Source organism: Pygocentrus nattereri, chromosome 20 (genome assembly GCF_015220715.1).
Source record: "Pygocentrus nattereri isolate fPygNat1 chromosome 20, fPygNat1.pri, whole genome shotgun sequence".
Taxonomy (NCBI): Eukaryota; Metazoa; Chordata; class Actinopteri; order Characiformes; family Serrasalmidae; genus Pygocentrus; species Pygocentrus nattereri.
In genome coordinates this window covers 19,735,714-19,759,989 of record NC_051230.1, presented here as the reverse complement: position 1 = coordinate 19,759,989, position 24,276 = coordinate 19,735,714, and the positions used below count along the sequence as shown (strand labels likewise).

The 24,276-nt window shown below is 37.4% G+C and overlaps 1 protein-coding gene across 1 annotated transcript in view; it reads right to left on the bottom strand.

The window, feature by feature from the left end:
* Positions 1-24,276, bottom strand: part of adamts3 (ADAM metallopeptidase with thrombospondin type 1 motif, 3) — a 165,220-nt gene that overhangs the window by 13,533 nt on the left and 127,411 nt on the right. Inside the window, exons 19-20 of the mRNA XM_017695510.2 lie at positions 23,831-23,963; positions 670-877 (exon numbers count right to left, since the gene is read on the bottom strand). Of these exons, the coding sequence (XP_017550999.1) occupies positions 670-877; positions 23,831-23,963 (341 nt within the window). The remainder of the gene's footprint in view (positions 1-669; positions 878-23,830; positions 23,964-24,276) is intronic.

The window sequence follows — 24,276 nt, the reverse complement described above, 5'->3', positions numbered from 1 at the left end:
TAATACGCTTAGGCTTCAAAGGGTCACCAATCCCAGTCCTGACTCCCTAATTGGTCTTTGCTGATAGCAGAGTCCTTTTATTCTGGTAATGTGGAAAATAACCGCAGCGAATGGCTCAACCATATGTTGGGGGTATTTTTCTCTTGGATATATCTTTTCATCTGGGAATTTTGTGACGGCTCCTAACAGTGAAGCAAATGCAGAAGCAAACAGTGACAGTATGAGGCTTAATCTTTGCCAAATAAAAGTACATAATAAAAACACATTTCCGTAAAACTTGGTTGTAGTTTATGTTTGTTCCAGTAAAAAAGAGTGGAATTGAGAATATCACATGGACTTTATTGTCTGAGATTTTGCAGCCCCTAGCTTAGCCTGCTTCCTGTACAGGCATCATATCAGCTATGGACCAGTGCATCTCATCTGTTACATACAATAAATAATAATTAAATAAATGAGCCTTCACTTCCCATGAGTCTACACACAGTTTTGTCTTTTCTCTACTCTAAAAACATCAGGGCTGGTAATTTGGTTAATGATTTATATCAGGTGTTCTAGATGAGAAAACACCTAGATGTGCAGAAGTCTGGTGGCCCAAGGACTGGAAACCCCTGTGTTGATGGTGAAACAGTGTTGCTAGTTCATTTTTTGCATGAAGACAGAAAGACCAACCTCAGACCAGGCCCCAGTCCTCCACTGGGCAGGGCAAGGCGCTCTGTTACAGGGCCTTCTGGCCTCAGGCTTCTCCCCGCTGCAGTACTTGCTGTGGATGGAGCGATTGGTCCCCGTGTGGAGGAACTGCATGCAGCGAACAGTACGGATCTGATAGCCCAGGCTGCCGCAGGTTTTAGTGCAGTGCTCCCACTCCTCAGCTATCCACCTGTTTGGAAGAGACCATGGAAATGGTGATGTGCCGAAAGTGGTTTGTGCTGAAGGCATGTGGAGTTTTTACAGCCATACAATGTACAATACAATGTATTACAGCCTGTTGCCACGAATGGCCACTTGCCTTGGAGATTTTTTTTTTTGCCTTTTTCCTTTTGTAGTCCTAGGGAACACCATGAAAATTACTGAAAATTTCATACTAAAATGAGAGTGACAGCTCTCAGTCCAACACTCACATCCTCCAACGCCACTCAAACAGAACTAAACATGACAGCACAAGTTGCATAAGCAGGTCCTGTAGACCACCCCACTCTGTTCATAACTCTCTTAAAACATCCAACTTTTATATGGCAATATCTTACAAGAGGTAAGGTTCTTATTTGCTTTACTGCTGGCGTAAAGCTGGCGTAGCTGGCTGAACAAACACACAGACAGACAGGGCTAGTTTGATAGCTCAGTTACGTTTGCTAGGTTAGTTTTCACTGGAACAGACAAACCATGAAGGAACATACAGTAGAACATGTGGGACAACCCACATCAGCCTTGTGATTGGTGAGAATGCTGGTTACGTATATGTGGCCCAAGATTAGGACTACACTTTATGTTGGCAAAACTGGTGAAATTGCTGAAAGTCCTTCAGCTTTTTAGTGGACATTGGAAAGTTCTTCAGAGTACATGGTTAGTACATGTACATTGCATGCTCATCCATGGATTTAGGGTCCCTGGTGCTTTAATAAACCATTACAAATATCTCGCATTAGTAACAAAACAGTTGTTTTTTTCCTGGGCCAGGCCAATATCTAAACATAATTAGCCCAATGTTGTTGTTTTTTTTTAAAGTGTGCACAATGAGCTGCAGCTTAGACCTACGTTCTGCACTGCCTTCATCTATAAGCATTAACTCATTTTTTGAAAATCTTCAATGAATCACATACAGCATAATGTGATGCTTACAATAGTGATTTGCATGCTAATAGCCCCCTTCTAGAGAAACTTCAGACTGCTTAACATGCACAAGGGATTAGAGTGGCTAGTGCAATTTTTTATATCTAGCTACCTCTATTAGTTTATAAAATTGCACATATTAATAAAGCTTCTCTGAGTATGCGTGGGGGTCTAGGGTCAGATTTATTTTTTTAATATTTATTTTTAATATTTGCCAAGCACCTCAACATGCTCAGATAACAGTGCTAAGCAAACAAGTAATCATAGCTGATAAATCACTTAGTGTAGAGAAAATATGTGACAGTTGCATTCAGTTGCATTCTGCTCAGAGATCGCACATGATATGGCCGTTAGATGTTAAAATCTGAGCAGATTTAATGCACACATGGTTACAGGCCAGTGGGACTGGTAGAATGAAATGTGTTGACTAATGGAAATGGAAAATGCAAATGGGGAAAAAGGCTGTAAAATGCTTTCGCTCCTGCATTTCAGCAGCAATCTGCCTTCATAAAGAGATGAAGTCTTGGAAGAAACATCATATTTCTGCATTTTGTAATGGTATCATACATGGCTCAAATGGATCTGCAAAATATTATCAAATACATGTCTCCCTGAAATGATGGCTTGGTGACTGCTGTATTTCTATATTTCAGTACAGAGAAGGAAAAACATTGCCCACTTAACATCAAGGTCAGCACTACTCTGCAATTAACAGTATTAGTTCAGCTTGAGAAGGCAGAGACATTCTTTTCTTTCAATGTAATTTAATGTAAAGAGATTTTATTCCAAGCAAGTTTGGAGCATTTCTATTAGCCAGTCATCATAACATACAACATAAAGAGCAGCTGCTGTTCTCAAACTGACAGCAACTATATACAAACCTGTCAGATGTATGACCTTATTAAAGGCAGGTAACACATTTAATGAGGGTTTTATTCCCAAAGAGATGATGCTAAAGAACTACTTTACCATTCTCTTGTGAGCAAGTATCCATCCAGCAAAAGTGTGAATAAATGTATAAGGGACTACGAAGTGGAGATATCACTGTTTATGCAATAGACTTAACTGCCCATTAGTGTCTGTAATAAGGTCAAAAGTGCGGCCGCTGCTGTTTTGCACTTGCATACAAATTTAAAGGAGTTTTTCTCTCAAAAATGCTGTTGAATCACTGCCATGTCACAATATTTTTAATGTAATAAAGGGGAAAAACACGATGCCAACCTGCTTTAGTAAAATGATGCTTCAAACTGTTATTCCTTAATACTTATAATTTACAACACCCTCAAAGAGCAGGTTTTGCCTAACTGATATTTTGATCATTTTTCTATTCTGAATGATTGTTACAAGCACATATTAAAACCCTTTTGGCTGTGTGAACTCTGCATTCTTGCTTATGTGCCTGTGGTGGCTGAAATGTCACTGCCATCCTATGATGCACTGCACATAGCTAAGCGGTACCCAAACAATTCAAACAAACAGGAAGTGAAATTAAACAGAAATTTAACATCACATGGTTTCCAAATGTGGAAATGATGTACACACAAAAACAATGTAAGCCAGAGTGCACTTTTTTTCAGAATTACAAGAGCTATAGCAAATTACAAATTATAAAGGCTACATTGCAAGCACTGTAAGCAGGAGGTAAAATTAAATGAGAATTTTTATCAAATGATTTCCAAACACATTCAGCTCAGGACTCAACACTCATCCTTCCTGGTAAAAAGAAATAATCTATATATCTATATCTGACAAAGTGTCTGATGATTTATGCTAAAACAATGTCATGTTTTCTCAAATGATATCCTGTCAAATAATACAAAATATATACTTTCTTGAGAAGTAATAACAAATATTTTATTTTATTATTGTATTTTGTTTGACTTACTAAGTCTGAAGAAAAGCAGTCATTATTTTGCCCCAGTGATGACTGTTTGACCCAGAATCATAGAACATAAACAAGGTTTAATGAGCTTATACAGCTTATACAGCTTATACAGCTTATACACTTATACTGCACTGGGCATATGTTAGTTACACCTGTGTTCGTATATTGCCGACCCCCATCAGGACCACTGTTGATCTACTGCTGATAATTAGTGCCTCTTTTAGTAAATCTATCCCCAGACATTTGAACTTTGAGCCTCTTACCCATCAAAACACATCAATGTTTGTGGTGGATTCTGTTCGGAAGTTTCACACATTCACAAAACCTTCACAAGTGAAGACACAGGAATTCATTCCTTATGAGTCTGAGTTTGACGAGGGGTCTGTCTGGTTTTGATCTATTTTGAATTGGCAACATTAATCTGTTTGTCTGTCAGCTTTCTCTGCTATTTCCTTTCATACATTTCGGTTGAAGTAGGCCAAGCTATTTTTTTCAGGGGAAGTACATGACAGCTGCCTCCTCTCAACAGGCTCTCACAGTCTGTAGGCTTTTTAGTGCAATCAGTGTAGAAAAAAAAAAAACATCTCAAATAAGCAAAAGCTCTAAAGCACTTATTTATCATGTTCCATAGTGACGCAGGTTGTAAGCAATCTGGGGATCTTGACCACCAAACTATATATATTTTTGGGGGGATCTTGCCCTTCCAACTATAGGTTATTAAATGGTATTTTAAAAGTATCAGAGATATAATCATTACAGAAGTTACAGTGTGTGGATGTTCTTTTGTGCCTAGAGCTTATCTGTGATGGTCATGGTTTTTGGGCTCTAGGGAGCTATCAGAGTCAGGCTCTCCTCCAACTCACACAGACACACACACACACACACACACACACACACACACACACACACACACACACACACACACAACTACGTGAAAACATACCCATGCATAGATTAGAGGGGAGACTATCACTCCAACTGACGACATTTCAACGCTTATTGATGATGAGGGTCTGTCTGGTGGGGTTATTAGTTAGATTGGATGTTTCTGTGCCTGGAGGCTATCTTTACGATGTTGAAGGCTGTTTCTATCAAGGGAACGGAGAGATGTCACATACCATTGTAGGCTCCAATAAGTTTGTGCAACATACACACACACACACACCTTTCACCTCCATTGATTACACTTCATCTTTAGCTTTAGGTAGTATAAAAATCAGGTATTACAATGTTCTTAGGTGTATTACAGTGTATGTTTCCTAAGTGTGCATGTAGGTTGTCCATCTCTGTAGGCCCTGACAATGAGTGCTTGTCTCTCTGGCTAATGGTGATTGGGTGAAGAAGGTCACTTCAGATATGCAGGGTTGTTATACATTCTTTTGGTAAAACCTTAAGAGTTAGTTGGGTCAGGGGCACAGAGAGTTGAGACGCGTTGTCTTGGGAGATGGGAGAAAGAGCGAACCAGAGTCTACACTCAGGTTTATTGGTTTTTTTTTTTCATTTTATTTCATTTTTCTTAAATTTTTCATATTTAGCATGATTTTTCTGTCTTGATTTCTATTTTTCATATTTCCTTCATTATAAAAACTCTTTTGTCCAGCAGTTTCATCCAATAAACTGGCAAAACTCCTTTTGGACTCTTTTTGGGTTTTTTTGACACCACAACAGACAATTTTTCCATTTTCACAATCTTACAAGGTATTTAAAACTTAGTTAAACTACATAAAATATCTGAAACTCTTTGACATTTAGAAAAAGCCACCTCTGGTAATAGAAAATAAACCAAAGATGAAAAAACACAAAATGCATATGCATTGAATTTACTTGATTCAAATGTGCACACATTTTCCAAATAACACAGAGTGTACATTGATACAAAACCTATAACAAATTCTACTTTTAAAAGGCTACAGTACAACAAGTTAGTGTTGTATGTGAGTAATGTTACTGTTGCAGGGCTTGTAGCAACATGCTAATTTGTATAATACTTCAAAAATGTTCTTATCACTTTGTCCTATTTTATGCTTTTGCCTTAAATGCCTAAACTTATACTAATATAACGTCTTCCAAGCTCAGAATAAGGACAAAATAAGCTTCATCAGAACATTCTTTTCACGTTAATATCATCATGTGAATGCAGATTACCAGTGTACAGTGGGCAGCTGAAACAGCTGCACTACTATGAATGGTTAGAAGAGTCAGACTATGAAATGTATCAGTGATGTTAAAAAATGTGTGGTATTTGGCTAAAATTTTTAATTGTAAGTCAAATCAGCCACTACAAGTACAGGTGCTGGTCAATGAATTAGAATAATTTGAAATAGTGCAATCATGAAATTCTTTGAATGCATTTTTTGTGCAGAAAGCAAATCAGGTGTTCACCGCACCTGTCCTACTCGTTAGACTAATCACAGAACTCGTTACCTGTAGAAAATTTGCTCAGCTGAGCTTTCCAAAAGGCCCATTTAGGCCATTTAACTGTGACACTGTTGTTTTATTGAATTAGAATAATGGAGAAACCGTTTCATTGAATTAGAATAAATGCTCGAATTTTTGTTTTCTGTGAAGAGTGTTCACTGTGCAGTATAAAGTCAGGGTTGAGTAGAATTTCTAAGTTGTAAAATCAATCATGGGTAAGCAGCGCGACCTCTCAACCGGAATAGTGGCTCAAATTCAAGCCCTTCGCCAACAAGGCTTGACCCAAACTAAAATTGCTGAGCAGCTCGGCATCAGCCAGTCTTCCGTCTGCAAAGCTCTCAAGAAAAACTGCAGCAAGCGCACCAACTGTTCCGGCGTCCGAAAAACTTCTGCTCGCGACAACAAGCAGCTGAGAAAGATCGCAGTCAGCAACCGGTTCAAGTCCACTTCCGAGCTCACCGACTTGTGGAACAAGCAGACCGGCTCTGATGTCTCCAGATCAACCACTTACCGTCGTCTGCGCGAACTCTGCTTCAAATCTCGCGTTCCAGCAGTAAAACCGATGCTGAACAAGAAACAAATGGAGAAACGGCTGAAGTGGGCCAAAGAACACAGCGAGTGGACTGCTGAAGACTGGCAGAAAGTGGTCTTCAGTGACGAATCACGCTTCTGCATCTCCTTCGGTGACCAAGGTCCTCGTGTCTGGCGTCGTGGTGGCGAAACCTACAACCATGAGTGCGTGAAAAGATCCGTCAAGTTTCCCCAGAGCGTTATGGTCTGGGGATGCATGTCCGCTCGAGGTGTAGGGAAACTCTGCTTCCTCAAGAAGACTGTCAATGCTGCCGTATATCAAGATATTCTGGAAACGTTCCTGATTCCGACTGTTGAGGAACAGTTCGGCGAAGAAGACTTCATATTTCAACAGGATCTTGCACCGGCTCATGCGGCAAAGTCGACCAAAGATTGGTTCACTAAAAAACAGCTTGAAGTTTTGGCATGGCCGGCCAACTCGCCTGACCTCAATGTCATTGAAAACCTTTGGGCCATCGTCAAGCGGAAAATTCGCGACAGAAAGCCTACTACGCTGGACCAACTGAAGCAGAACATCGCCACTGCCTGGGAAGCTGTGAGTGCGGAAACTTGCGACAAGCTGGTCAAATCGATGCCGCGGAGACTTCAGGCAGTCATACAAGCCAAGGGGGCAGCCACAAAATACTGAGAAGTGATGATTGTAATTATAATAAAAATTATTCTAATTCAATGAAACGGTTTCTCCATTATTCTAATTCAATAAAACAACAGTGTCACAGTTAAATGGCCTAAATGGGCCTTTTGGAAAGCTCAGCTGAGCAAATTTTCTACAGGTAACGAGTTCTGTGATTAGTCTAACGAGTAGGACAGGTGCGGTGAACACCTGATTTGCTTTCTGCACAAAAAATGCATTCAAAGAATTTCATGATTGCACTATTTCAAATTATTCTAATTCGTTGACCAGCACCTGTATATTATTCTGTTTTCAGGAGATATTTCTAAAGAGATTAGATAAGTAATACACTTGCATAAGGAATGGGAAGGTCAAACCAAAATAAATAAATAAATAAATAAATAAATAAATAAAACCAACTCTCCAAAAGTGGAGGTCAAAAAAAGCTTTTTTCTTCGATGATGGGGAAAAAAAAAAAACAAAAACAAAAAAATATATATATATATATATCTTGAGTGGTCTCTGGCCTTTCCATATATATGAACACAGAGCCAATAAGTCGTGATTGCACTGTTCCAGTACTATTGTAAGGTCACTGTGCCTCTGCTATAATGAAGGTTAATAACATAATAAAAACATCATTCTTGTGATTGTGGTTGAAAATTGCCCTGCTGCAGCTGCAATAAGTACATTATGGACTGCCTGTGTACAGAATTTGACCATCCATGACAAAAGTAGCTCATCCATATCTTAAACAGCTGGAATTTGACCCTGAACCCCAGAAAAAGGACTCACCTCTGCATTGCTAAGCAGCTCTTTGAGGGATGTGCAGCTAGCTAATAAGATCATAAATCTATCCAACAGCTGTGAGGTTATTGAGCACAAGTGGGAACAGATCCACTTTGATTCAGGGCCTCAGACTTTATATTGCAGGGCCTTTGTCACAGTTTAATTTATACTATAGTAATTTGACAGTGCTGTGAAAAAAAGAACAAAATAAAAGTCTGCGCATGCAAACGCACACATTGTCTCTATTAGGGACCGATTGATGTGCTAATAATTTCAGTTGATTTTATCAGTTATGCTGATAAGTGATAATTTCATCCAGTGAAGCCGCCACCCACTGTTTTACCTTGGTATGGTAAATGAGCGTGTGGTGGAATTAAACAGGATGTCCTTGAATTCAACAACATATGACATACAATTACAACGGCATTAGTAACTCTGAATAAGCTTAAACATCTGGTTAAGTGCCCTGTTATCCTCATTTAACCAAGGTCGATGATAATAATCAGTTCCTTCCATATTAATCAATTCCTAAATAAGAAGAAAGACAACAACTGAAACATATTCCCATCTGCACCCAGTCACTTTCCACTCTCAGCCACGCTTACTCTGATTATTAATGTCACTTGTGTTTCATTATCCTTATTACTTGTTTACTTCTTTTGGGGGTATTGAGTATCTGCTGAACCTTAGTAACCCCTTCTTGTCCTGCTAGCTTCTTTGGACTCTTATGACCAAAAAACTATAATCTGTAAAACTGTAGCCATTAACAGGAGCCAGACTAATTGTAATGAAAATACAAACACCACCTACTGCCTGTTCTAGAAACAAGGACACTTCTTTATTGTTTTTATTGTTGTCATTAATACTTCTGTACTTTTGGGGATGCGGGTGGGGGTGGAGATGGGGGGTGGGGGGGGGGGGGGGGTGTATGCACTCAGCACAGAGCCACAGGTGGTCTTGACTGAACTGGGTGTTTGTAAACAGAATTAAACTGTGGGTCTGGTAGAAAATCATTTGTGAGCAGCTTACGAACTTCAAAATACACTCCCAGATTTCTAAACACTTATCCCATAAACAGTAAACAGAGTGGCCACAAATCAGAAGCTGCTGGGAATCATTCAATGCACTATGGGCTAATTAAAACTCAAACTATATCAAACAGTTTTCAGCTTAATTCACACTAGTTCACTTCAGAACTTCACTCTTAAATGAGTAAAAACAGCATTGCTTAACAGCTCAGATCAACACTGAGAAACATAAAAAGGCTCATGTCCTACATTCTTCTTGTTTCTAGGCCACTTACAGTGGGTGAAAATTGCATAATAATTGGAGCAATAGAAATAGAGGAAAAAAGCATATGCACAGTCATTCACTGTTAATGTTAATCTCGCATATCACAGTGAAATTCAGGGCTTCCTTTGCCAGCTGTTGGATACTTTGACCAAGTGAAGCTAAGTGAAGCTCTGGTTGGCTAAAATGGATATGATGAAAGAAACTAAGAAAACCAAAATTCCCAGAAACATAGCTTGTGAAGAAATGTAAAGGAAAGCTGTGCTGACAAATAATAGTAAATTGATTGGTTAAGTTTTTTTAACTTTTAATCAATAAACAAAGTTCATTTATCAGAAAATGTTGATACTACAAAAAATCATAAAAAGCAAATTAAACCATGTCCAAAAACTGTAGGAATTTTAATTTTGAATTCCTTTGTAAAAATCCATTGCACACTGATAAGGAGGATTAAAAGCTAAAACTATTTGCAATAAAATCAATTCAAACATGTATTTACAATCTCATCATGCCAAATTACAAGCTAAACCTACAGTACTTTCCTTCCACAGGAGGGTAAATTAGCAGGATCTCAAATCCTGCTCAAGACAGTTTGCTTTCCTCCTCATGAACTACAAAGTAACGGTTAGAAGGTCCTCCGGGGACCTTCAGTGGTTCAGGTGTTATTTTTTGATGGATTGTGTTGTGCTGTACATAAATGAATGAACAGCGTGGCAACGCAATACATCACACAAGCCATAAAACCCACCCGTAATCCCTGTTTGTTTAGCATCTATAGTATTTAGCATGATTTCATGGTGTCTGACATGTATGTGCAGCTAAAAATTTTCAGTTTATAAAACTCCTTCCTGCATCCATGGGTGGCGCTAAACTGCTCTAAGTTAGGCTTTGATTTATGAATGCATTAGTTTTTTGTGATGTCACAAAAATAAAGGAATTCAAAACATTGTTTTCGCGACTTTGTACTGAGCCATAAAACTGCCGCAATAAAAAACCAAATAAAGCTGCTCAGTGGTGATGACAGTTTGAGAATTCAGTGTAAAGAGCTGGAGGATGAACTGCCTGCTGAGCAGCGAGTGGGCGGAGCTCGTTAGTCTGATGTAGCAACAAGCTAATTGTTAAGGAACTATAATTTAGTGGAAGGAGTATCTCACATTAAAACATATTAAATGACACGTTCATGGCCCAATTGATTAATTTCTCACTTTCTTTGTTCAACTGTTGTATAAAAGCAGTAGAACACTCGAGGTCATGTGTTATCGCGAATAACATCACAGTTGTGATGATCTACAGCACTCGTCTTTGGACAAACAACGTGATGTTATTTTGCGGTAACACTTTCCCTCTCGTGTTCTAAAATATGAACTGGAGAGTGAACTTGTGAGCATATTTTCCTGTTTACATACTACACCAAACTCCTTTATTTAAAATTGTCATTTTTCCATGATATGGGCCCTTTGGAGGAAAACGTGATTTCCAAAGCATCCAACAGCACACTGATGTATTCCTAGTGCAATTCTGTGTAAATGGACTCACTTCTGTATGAAAGTCTCATGCTGTGCTTATAAGGTGAAAATAATTGCTCACTCGTGTTTGCGAAAAGGAGACTGCTGCTTACTGCAAAGCCATTCCCAGAAAAGCACACGCAAAATCTGACACTCTTTTAGCTTTGCTTATTTCCTGTGCTTAGTCAATCCATTCATTTCTTAAGAAATGCTCTTCACCAGTGCCAGCTTTTATATATATATATATATATATATATATATATATATATATATATATATATTACAATATACTCCACATTATATCACAGATGACATACACAACCCATCATGTCACTGTAGAAGTCAAAAGTACTTAACTTTTCATGTGAACTAATAAGAGGTTTTATTCCAAGTGATTTTGGAGCATCTTTATTCGTCCATTCGCCATAAAATTGTCACATGATGTAAAGGGCAGTCTACATGTTCAAATTATGTTGGAAAAAAAAACCCCACAAAAATGGAGATACTTGAGATTATTTATTTATGTGCCATCTAGACAGCGATGGTATAGTATATAACTCCATCTATATGGAATCCCCAGGGCACAAAGCAGTTGATGTAAAGAAGACAGATGTTCCCTTCATCAACTCTACAGGAAAAGAACTGCTCAAAACAAGCGCACAGAAGAGGCGCCTTCAGATGTTCCACTTAACACACTGTTTCCCTTAAGACTGAATGCCTGGATCAGACTCTGAATCACAGCATACTACAAGCGCACAGGTGCCATGAGGGGCCTGGTGGCTTCTGTGATGGAAAAAAAAACATTCTGTGGCTGCCTTACCTTAACTAGTTTTTTCTGAGACATTGTTCTGCAGTACTTTATATACGTTCTATGGCCAAAAGTATGCGGACAACCCTCATAATTACAGAGTTCATCTGTGTCAGCAACACCCAATGCTAACAGTTATAGAGACTAAGCACAGGTAACAGATTAAGCACACAGCCATACAGTCTGTAATTACTGAGGAGCTTAGTGACTTTAAACGTAGAATATTTCTGCCACACTAGATGATCTGTCTTGGTCAACTGTAAGTGATATAATTGTGAAACACAAGTATCTAGAAGCAACAATACCTCAGACAAGATAAGATAGACCATGCAAGCTCTGAGTTCGGCCAGCCAGGTGCTGAAGCGCTTAAAAAACATCTATAGTTTGTTGCATCATTCATTACAGAGTCCCAGACTACCTCGGGAAACAACAAACCACAAGAACTGTGTCCTTGGTAATTTATGAAATGGGTTTCTGCGGCTGAGCAGCTGCACACAAGTCTGTGATCACTAGGCCAAGTGGCAATTCACAAATCCAGGTTTGGTGGATGTCAGAATGCGTAGTGCCAACAGTAAAGGTTGGTTTGGGGGGATAATGGTTTAGGGCTGATTTTCAGGGTTTGTATTGCAACATGATTGCATTGAAAATGGCTTACTTAAATATTTACTATGTTTCTTTTCAATTATGTATTTACAACTTATATAGTACATGTTTTCCCCAAAATTCATTCAGTCCTACAAGCTAATAATAAAGATTTCACAGGCACTAATGCAAATATAAATGCAGTTACACACCATAGTTTGCACAAAGAAAACATTTGGATCATAACTAATGCACTAATAATGCTTTTCACTGCACTAATACATTTTTATCTCATCATTATTTATTCATGTACTAAAAACAAAACAACAGAAGTTGCCATCAAAATTGTCTCCTAAGCAAATGTGGCCAAAGATTCTTCCATATCCTTTCTGCCTGGAGGCAATTTATATGATGTATAATGTATAATTCATGATGTACCCTCCGCTCATATAAAGGAAACCTTGGAAAAGTGGAGGTCAGTTGTTAGTGGGAGGAATAAGCTATTCAAAAATATTCACATATATTCATTTATTTCCTTTCTTGGGGGAAAAAAGTAGTCATATATTCTAAAAAAACACACACTTGATTAAAATGAGTTAATGAGGTTTCTCTGTTCTTTGTGCTCTCAAAGCCCCAGGAAATGCTGTTGTGAAATGCAAACTGCATGCAATGTACCATAAATAGCTGCTGTGTTGTGATATAGATTCCTTGGCTTTGTTAGATGAGATCAATTATCTATAGACTGCTATCTACATATTGTCATGTCACTTGGATACAGAACTGTCAAAAACTGCTGCTATAATTTGCAAGCATGGATAGTATATGAGTAACAATGATAAATCATTTATTGGATGTTCAATGTGCATTTGCTGGCTGCCGGTCATCCAAAACGCTCTTCGCACTGACTGCCTAAAAACAGTACTAAAATAGCAGTAATTTAAAAGACTTTTTCCTTTTTTTCCTATTTATCACAACAGCACATGGCTGTTTAGCAATCGTACCATGAATTCATCATCACAGTACAGCAGTTACATGCAGCAACCAAATTTCTTTCAATTATAACATTACAGGATGAACAAATTGCATAAAACACACGTTTGAGATACCAATCTATGTAAAATGCTTTCAAACTAATGTTTGAAGTAACTAACTCATAAAACTGCAAGAAATTTTGGGCCCTACTCAGAGACAGGTTGCTCAAGATGGCACAAAATCCCATACATTCGAGTACAATATAGTCAATTTCCCAATATTTTTTGTAACAGCCAATCACAAGAGGTGGAAAAGTAAAAAAATACAGTTACTGTTGTTGCAGTAATTCAGCATATGTTTTTCAACTAGTTTTTTGGGTAGAATTAAATCATAGTACTTTTATAGTTTACCATGTTAAGGAAACAATTAGTAGTGCTTCACACAGTGCACTGGGGTTTGATTCCCCACATGGACATGAACACTATCCTACACCAATAAGAGTCCTTGGGCTAGACTCCCAACACATGAGTAAACTGTAAGGAGCTCTGGATAAGAGTGTCTGCCAAATGCATAAATGTAAATGCAGCTAAACAGGTGCTGAATTCTTTTATTTTCCTCTCACTTTGTTGTTTTAGAATAAGTAGTTATCACACTTGTTATTAAATGTAAAAGCTTTTATGTTCATGTTTACTGTGCCTGCAAGCCAGTTAATAGGCTGTAGAGCTATTGATAAAAATTATATTGTCATTTCAGTAACCTACCCATCAATCAAAAAAATCTAACCAAAACAAACAAAGAAACAAACAAAAAACAAACCTTGACTAGCCTTGATGGATTGCTTTCTTGGAAACAGAAAAACTATGAATTCTTACATTCAAATTCTAATTGTGAATTGCATATAATGCATATAAAAACGTCTTGTGCTTTATACAACAGAAAGATGGTGTAAATAATGTGTACTAGCAGAATATACTGTAATCACTCCCATAACTCTATCAATTCTCATCTAATGGGAAGGCTTTAGTTTTGTTTGTACAGTTTATTTCCAATGATATAACCAAGCCTACTACTACTTACTACATATGTTTTACTTATTTTTAAAGAAGTTTTAGTTGTGCTCAAGTAGATTTTCACTATAGTAACCTGACAGGAAGCTTGGGCTATATCTCCCATAATGTACAATTTTGCAGCAATCTTTTAAATTTAAGGAATATACAATATAGATTTGTGCAATGTTTCTTCTCTAAATTTGCATCAGTTCATTCACAGCATACACTGCAGACTGTTTGGTGCATTTTCTGGAAAATAAGTGGAAGCAAATGGGAAAAATGTATTCATAGACAGTCTGAATTAATTCAAACTTGCCTGAGTGCTGTAATTACTGCATTGCTGTATGTTAGGTGTAACTATTTACCAGTGCTTCTTTTTTAACTCAGGGAAAGCAGGAGATTAGGTGGAAGATTTGACAGTGTATTGCTTTTGGAACATCGAGTGAGCGTGAATAACATCTGAAATTCTCTTGACTTTGAATTGAATTGACTTTGCTCTTTTCATTTGTTAAGATGACTTGACTGATTCTCACAGTGGAACTCATAGCGTGCGTGATTTCCCTCCGTAATCAAAATAGATGGGTGCATCTGCTGCCAGAATGCAGAATGCTAACAAATGTATGACAAATGCATGAACATATCCACAAGAACAAACACACACATGTGCAAACAGAGCTATTACCAATAATGAGTGAAGACTGGCTAGATGATGCTTTACAGCTGAGCAGTAGTCCCAAATATATATATATATATATATACACATACACACACACTATAATAAAAACATAAGATGGATGGTGGATACATTGTATTTAGCTGTTGAGTGCTGTTGTGCAAAGTCCTGTTAAATATATTGTAGCATTTACAGCTAATAAAAGAGACACTGCTTTCACCACAAGTCATGGTGTTTTATTTTCCAGCTGTTGTGGGCCACAGCCATGAAATATATAAGCAAAGCTGTCTCTTTGACTCAGCTCACATCTCACGTCTGTCTCACTCTGCCATCTCATGAACACTCGCTCACACTAGCCCCGGCAACAAAACAAATGTAATAAAGGTTGAGAACACAACCTAAAACTAACAGGCAAACGTATTACTTGAACTCACTACAAAATGTTTTCTGTTTCTTCTGATGCTGAAAAACTTAATGCCTGTTTTGATTGAAAATTAAATAAATGAAGGGTACTCTCTAACTTTAGCACAGTACAATACATATAGTTCATATATATATATATGTATATTCTTTCTGACTTAGTCATTTTTTTCCTACAAGAACTAGTGACAGGCAACTAAGGTCATAATATTCCAGAGGCAATTCCTTTTTTTAGCATTTGGATTAACTATAGATTTTTATCACTAAATTGGTTATTTTCTGTGGGTTGGAAATTGTGCTGAGCCTTCTCCACTCTGAATGGAGGGAATTAAATCTCTCAGGACTTCCTCTCATTATGAAAATTAAATTACAGTTAATTCTGATTAACAGATGAAATTCATATGTTCTACATTATTTGCATGCTAGAACATTGCTGTCATCACCTGAATCATGCCGTTCCAGAAACAAGGGTTCATGCAATATTAATTCATTTGATTTGCATCATCTTTCCGTGGACAACAGCTGGTGATGCTAAAGACCCCCTGCTGAAACACATCCTTGTTTTCCAAAAGGTTTAACTGAGAATGCCTGCTGCATGTTCATGCAAACTGGAGCAGACAGCAATGGGTTTTTCCATCAAGGTTAGCCATGTACATTTGATTCAAACTTCCCGAAGGAGTGTATTCATACTACTTTCTAATGATTATGAAATAACTTGAGAAGTGTGGTGCAACTGTTACGCTATCTCGGAATGTGTACTACAATATTCAGACAGCAGATGTTTCTCTATAATGATATTTCACAGAAATGTCACAGGAGGTTTCAATCTTCTCTCTATGAGGGAAATGGTTTGGCTGTGCATTTTGTGAAGGCAAGGAGATGATTTTGCACTAAGCTAGTTTTTAAAACCCTCTGGTCACTATGTGTGTTTTTCTTTTTAAAAATACTACATAACCTTAGAACAAATCATTGCTGTCCAAAGAAAAACATGTATCTCCATTTTTGTCGATTTTCATTTTCTATGTCATTTGAACATGGCATTTCTCCTTTACACTGTGTACAAATTTCATGATGATTGGGCCAGCAGAAATGCCTCAAAATCAAGTAGAATCAAACATCTTTACCTTAACTTACATTAAAGGTTAGTGTTTTTGCCCTCTCCTGTAAAGTTACCATTTTGGAGATATTTGGGTTTTTTTTGGACAGCAATGAAATAAACGAAACAATAAAAACATTAATGCAGTCAAAAAGTAACAAGAACGTTTTCAAAAAAGTTGATAACTTATAAGCTAGTTAGAAAAAAAACCTGCATGACTTGTATCACTTGTAGGTAGTTTGACCAGAGGAGGTTTCGTACATTTTTACACTCCTGTTAAAACTTTGTCTTTTCCGAAATTCTGTAAAGCTGCTTTGTGACAACATCCGTTGTAAAAAGCGCTATACAAATAAATTTGATTTGATTTGATGACTCAAACCATCACACTGCTCACATTGACCATCACCTACTTTGATTTAGTGAAGGATTTAGAAGTTGGGCTATGATAACTACAAACAATACTGGGCTTCCTTGAGAACAGGTTGGCAAATGGTTAAGCAAACACTCTAACATACATAGCTACCTATTTTAATACACTTTTATTTGTTTTGTCTGATATTAATGTATTAAGGTGGACACACACACATGCATTAATGTAAATGGTTTAATAAAATAGACAGTAGGCCATCTGGGCAATTTTTTTCACCAGCTCCTCATTAGAGCAGCAGCTGTCTGAATGTCTGAAGTTGAATCGAAAGCCCCTGGCATCACTCCCAGCATAGAGAAGCACACAGTTAGTGGAAACGTGACTTCCTCAGAGTCTAATGTCAGGCCTGTGTGTTAGCGCCTCATTAAAACGCTCTTTCGTGCTAGCAGCTTAACAACCTCTGACTCACTGTGTAACTGCTACTACCTTACTGTTTCCCCAGAGGAACCAGGGGGGCTTGCACTAGCTGCTGAGGAGCAACACTCTAAGGACTTGCTAGCCATCTTCTCCAGCTGTTTCTCCTATTTGATGGCACACATTTAGATATGAAGTGATTAAGACTGGCTTAGGGCTGAATAATATTAAGGAAAAAGTCACATTGTGAATTGAAAAAGGAGTATAAATTTGCTTAAATTAATTACTTCCTAGTGGATTAATTTCCACTCTAGCAATGAAAGGAGTGTGTTTAAAAGAGACAATAGGACAAAATACCATATTGTAATCGTAGTACTAGTCCTGTATACTGTGATTGTGATATACCTTCCAATAACCTTGGCACAATAAACTGATATTAATATATATTAGTTATACTATTAGATAGTGGTTTGTAGTCATCTATAAAAAGACTAGGGTTGGTGACCCCTGCATTAGATGGCATTGAAAGATCATGTATTGTACTTCTTAACTAAATTTGGTTCACAAAATATTTTGTTTAACATGGTAATTCTGCAGATGATAACTGTTATCTGATAACTACAACTATTTGTGTAAATTTAGCTCCCCTTGCAGTATACCGAAAATATATTTCGGCTAACATTATTTTCAGAAGAGCATCAAGGACACTCCAGGAGCGTTCTTAAAAATGGTCACAATGTAGGACACATTTCTCAACTGTTTTCAAAGTATCCTTATGATTAGAACAGCCTTGGATGTCAGCGGACCACAGCCTAGCTTGTGGAACAGACCTAATGTCTTGATATATTCAAACACCCAAAGAACAGCTGTTATTGGTCACAGCATATAATAAAACATTTCAATGTTTGATTAGAGGCTCATTTGCATAGATTAGACTTCTAAAATACAGGTATTGTGAAAGGTGATGATGTGATAATGAAATGTATGATCATAAAAATGTAAAAATTATAAGAAATGATTTTTCTAGGGAAATAGATTTGGTATAACAAAAGCTTCTAAAGCTCCTCCTCCTTCACTTCAACTTATTTCACATTTTCATCTCTAACTTCTGTTTCCCATCAATGAAGGCACCAAACGCACAAATTAAAAAATTAACTGTCAACAAAAGAATAGTAATAGATATTACCATTAGACAATTACACTACATCAAAATGAAGAGGCCAGCCTCCTTAAGCTCTCTAGGGAACTCTTTGAATAATGGATGAGTGTTGGTAGTGTATTTGTTCATATGAAAAGTAACTGAAAGCTGTCTCACGCAGAAGAGTCCACACATTGTACACTGTTGGTGGATAAATAAACCCAAGCTAAAGAAAACATCTGTACCACTTTCTAAGCAGGTAAATGGTTAGTCACTTGACACAACAGCAGCAGGTTTTCATGCCTACTGAGGAGGTGTTAGTGACTGAAGCTGCCCCTTTATATCAGCTAAGGCTAACACTAAAGCAAGCAGCATATGTACTTTCAGGAATGAAATACCCTATAGATGATCAGGACATTGGCCACTATATGATCCTCAGTAATTTATTATATTTATTATTAGGTTATAAGTCTAATAATTCTGATTCATTTACTGCCAATGCCATTCTCATTGCAGGTTTCTTTGAGGAGCTCTGTTGAAGTTACTTCTTTATGTGATGGAGGAAGGGACATTTAGAGATGACTGATTGGCTGAGAGGCGTGTCAATAATAATTTTGTAGTCACTTGAATATCAGTTATTTGAACTTTTGTAAACTTTGCACCATGTTGAGATGAGTGGAAAATAAACTAGAGCAGTGGTGTCAAACTGAGTTCCTTCTGGGCTACAGCTCTGCGGAGTTTAGCATTCTGCCCCATTAAACACATTTGATTGAACTCATGCAACTCAACCCAAGTAAAGAGGCCTTAGAAGTTGAAATTTAAGTGTCAGATGAGGGAAAACACAAATCTCTTCAAAGCAGAGCACTGTCATCTGCAGATTTTCACAGCAACTGCAATTTTCACAGGTACATTATTTTAATCACCCTCTTCATGGTTGTACTACAGCACAGGACAAAATGTGTCTTGATGTGACCACAATATACACCTCAATTTGATATTAGGTTTACTGACTGCAGTTTATCACATATCCCACCAACAAAAGTGAACACGAACACAAAGTTAAGTCTTGAAGAGAAGGGCTTGTTTTTTCCCCCAAGAAAACATTCTGAAGGGTTGTTATTTTGCTCAGGCTAAGAAAATACAGTTTGTGAAACAATACCAGAAGGTGCCACAGGCATATTTTGCATGGCATTTCTCACCTGTAGACACCTTTTCCACAGTGTTTAAACAGTGTTAGTCTGATAGTAAACATTCTCTCAGCATGTGTTTGAGGCTTGTCTAGTTACTGTGTCTATTGTCACGGTTAAAAGGAGTCTCTCAACAAATCTCGTTTAAGACCACAAATTTGCACTTGGTTTTTGAAAGGCAGAGGAAATAAGGTGCAAAACTGGATACCGCAAGTTTCTCAAATTGTATTTAATTTAGTGGAATGTGTGTAATCAGCCATGATCCTCCCTCCCTAAGTAAAACATTACAAGGAAAAAAACATTGTCAACTTATAATCCAAGTTAATGCACAGAGATTTTATTTATAAGTCATGTAGGACCACTTCCTTTGGTGCGTTCATCAAGAAATATCCACACAATGTAAAGTGTAGCAATGTTTTCAAATGATATCAAAAACTGAGAATTTTGTTGTGACAGCAACAATATGCAGGAGGTTTTCCATGCATTTAGCTGGCACATCAGTTATGTACATAACACATGGTCATGCATCTGATTTGGAGTGTATTCCACATACAGAGTTTCTTAGGTAAGTTCCTATATTGTGTGGCATTCACTTTTAATCTGTGGGAGACCTCGTTTTAATCTCTAATCAGCCCTAATGTGGACGTCTGAATTTAATACTTAATTTTAAAGGTTGCCTTGTGATAATGAGTGTAATTAGGTTTGGCAGATGTTGCTCATTGTACATTGATTAATGGCGAATTAGTTTGTTCAAATAACTGTTATAAAATTTGCACTAAAGATTTTATTAATAGGTGTATTTAAGTGTGTTAACAGCTGTAATGGATAGGTGTGGCTACAAAAGATGGAAAAGTGTCTACATAAACTGTGATTTGACACTGACTTGGAAATCAGCTGAGCTGCTTGAGTGATTAATGCAAATACTCTCAGCCTCCTGCAAACACACAGATAAGAATATTTCAGAAGTGAACAGTTAATTGCCCTGCTAACGGGTGTCAGGGTCACCAGTCTTGCAAAGGCAAAAATACAGCATATACACACATTGTTTTACACTGCTAGTGACTCAGGGTGCTAAGAAACACGCTAAGCGCTCAGACGTACCACATAACTGCACTCCATCACTTCATCCAACTTACCAGGACCATTCATGCTTTCTAGGACTCTCTGCAACATCAAGATTTATACTCACAATCTCTTGACAAGAGTGTGAAGTGTTTGACAGCCTCACAACTTAAGACCACTGGCTAAAACTCCTTTCTTAAGGAAACATGCAGTTGGTGAGTGCTCTTTTAGAACTGACAATATCTGTGATGCGCTCTGTAAAGCTTACAATGATGTTTTAATCAAGATAATATATCACATTACCTCCCCCTAGTGAAATCTACAATACTGTAGAACAGTACAACGGGTAGACCACCAAAACTGCCACCATCAGATAATAGTACTTTTTTGAGAAATAGGAGAAAATCAAGCTCTACTCTGGCTTAAGATCTAAAAAATCCACAGGGGTTTCTGTCAATCCCTCCACTGTGAGTCTGAAAGGATGTGTAGCTGTCAGAAAGCGATTACTGAGAAATGAAAATAGACAAAAAATAATTTGCAAGATTTAGGGTAAGAACACTGGACTGACCAGAGTCCAGACTTTCACATCATTATATGCATATTACTTGGATTGTGAGAAGCAGGAAATATGACCGACTTCTAAGACTGAACTTTAAAGGGTGTGGAAAAATATCCATGTCGATTTCTTTCCTCAGATTTTGAAAAACTGAAAGCAAGGCCATTGAACAGAATGGAAGCCAAAGAGTGGACACACTAAATAATGAAAACAATGATATCATATTTAGTAATTGATGCTTGTGTGTTTTCTGTTTTATATATATATTGCTGTTGTCTCCAAAATGACAACTTTACAGGAAAGGGGTAAAATAAACTTTCTATACTTTTAATGCAAGTCTGTGTAACCAGACCTTTTTAAAAATTGTTTTGGGCTGTTTCTTTTGGTTTATTCATCATGACATTTACAAACAATGTAAATGACAACAGGCATTTTCAAATTATGACAAAAACTGAAAATGACAAAAATGGAGATTCATAGTTTTGTCCAGACAACAGCACTATATATAAATATATTTCCTCATACAGAATAATAAATACTGACCTTTGCACAGTACTGTATATAAAATGTAGTTGCGTATGCACACAGTCGTTAGAAAAGAACATCAAGCTAAATTCCAGGATGCATCATCCTCGGGAGCCAAAGCCATCAGGTTATGAATATAAACATTAGGGCTATTTATTAAATGCATGTCAAATTTCCCCCATGGAAAAAACAGCAAGATATGGAGCAAACTGCTATCATACATACTTCTATGAATATTTTATAAAAAAGAACATGGAATCATATGGAATATATGGAAAAGGTTATGCACAGTATCTGGTGGGAATTATCTGTCTGGACTGCAGAGATGAAGGCAAAGCAAACTTTCAACTGTGCTCTAGGAACAGGATCTGTCAACACTTCACATAGAGAGGCAACAGTTCAAGCCTAGAACCCTCAAGACTGATACAGCAGACAAACACACTCATGCATGCAAAGACACTTTAGCTTTGCTATCTGGTGTAAAAGTAAGTGGAGCACAAGGAGTCAGCTTTGCCCCTGGTCAAATCTGAACCACTCATATCATGCCCTCTGTGTGAAGTCATGCACTAGTAACTGAAGCATTATTTTTCATTATTTATAGTTCAACCACACATACTGGATCCCCCTCTGTGAATGATGAAACAGAATCAAAGCATAATACTAATGAGGTCCCAGTTTACATTAAAATTGTAAGGGTGTGCCGAATAGGTGTGGTGCACCAAAATTCAGGACACACTGGGCTGAAAACTGAAATTGAAAACTGATAAAATCTGTCAATAAATAAAACCAGTTTACATACAATAAACTTACTACATTTATTACAGTATGTAGGTTGGATCCTCAACAACAAAGAATAACTTTTTTTTTCAGAATTTCAGAAACTGAGGCTACAGATTAGGCTTGCGGGAAAAACTTGATTCTTAGATGCATTGCGATGCAGACATGAACGATTCTGAATCAATTCACAAATGTCAAAAATCAATTTTCTAAATTTTTATTTATAATGTAATCTTGACAGAATGCAAAAGGCGGAACTTGGAAGTGCGGAAGTGCAGTGCCCGGACGCTCTGTGATGGCACATGACAAAAACACAAGTGGATGTGCGAGAAATCCAACCGACTCCCTCTGCATTAAAGCTAGGTTAGATCAGGAGTCACAACCCAAATGTTAAAAAGAGCCATTTTGTCCTTTCAACAAAAATCAGGAGGTCTCAGTATGGTCATAATTTAATAGCATAAAAAAACACCTATGACACAATATGAAGCTCACATACATTTTGCAGCTCTGACAATTCATTAAAACAAGAGGGATCTTAATAACACCAATTGCTAAACAACAGTAGCCTTCCATGAACAGAACATTCATGAAACATGAAACATGGCCAACATAATATCCTCAAAACAATAATGGGCTACAGTAACAGTAGCCTGTAGGCTAACATAACATAGTAAGCTTCATCATATTTTTACTTTAACAAGAGGTGATTCATAGGCTGTTAAAGTGTGACTTACAGCTATAAACCTACAGCCTATATAAACATATATAAACCTACACCAAGAACAATGTCAGCCTGTAAGTTTCTGACCACATGTTTATTTTCTTGGGTTTAACCAGGCTTCTCTGTAATGATACTGTATTACCTGCTCCACTAAAATGGGTTACTGAAGAAAGCAGAGCCCTGACTGTGAGCTCTTCACCCTGCGTTCATATTAGCAGGCAACAGAGCGACAAGCAGCTAGTCATTTCCTGTGGTGATATAACGGCAGGACCATCAAGTTAAGATGGTCTCAACTTTATTCAATTTTATGCAAATTAAGTGTAACTCAACATTCTGACCAGATGGCTCAAACAAAACAAAATACTCAGGGTATGTGATTATATATATATCACATACACACACACACACACACACACACATTATATATATATATATATATATATATATATATATATATATATATATTCACTGGTATTGATGACAGCAGCCTTAATTAAAAGCAACCTTAAGCGAAAACAAATAATAATAAAAGAGCTAAGAAGTAGAAGAAATAACATCTACTCACTGTGGCTGTGTGCAGTCCTGTAAGTTGCACATTCTGCGGATGGGTTTGGGCTTCTTATTGACATCACAGTAGCTCCTGTGAGTCATCTTACTGTCACCTTTCTTACGGCATCCATACTTGGTATATTGAAATCCTGGTGCCAAGAAAATGAGAGAGGAGTGAAGTCATACAGTTATAGAGGGTTCTAAGAATGCCATAAAACAACCACTTTTGGTTCCTTCAGTGGATTGCTCTTTAAAGAACCATTTTTGTTAATGGAATGTGCAAACAATCTTAACATACTATGAAGGTTCTATATCTATTAAAGTTTTTTTCTCCTGAACTGTGCATCCAAGCCAATAACCATTTAGGAAACTAGTATAGATGTGCAGAGACTGAAATAACAGACCCACACTCTCCAATGGAGCGTCCTGTAGGGGACCACTTTTATAAATGAGATGTGTGAG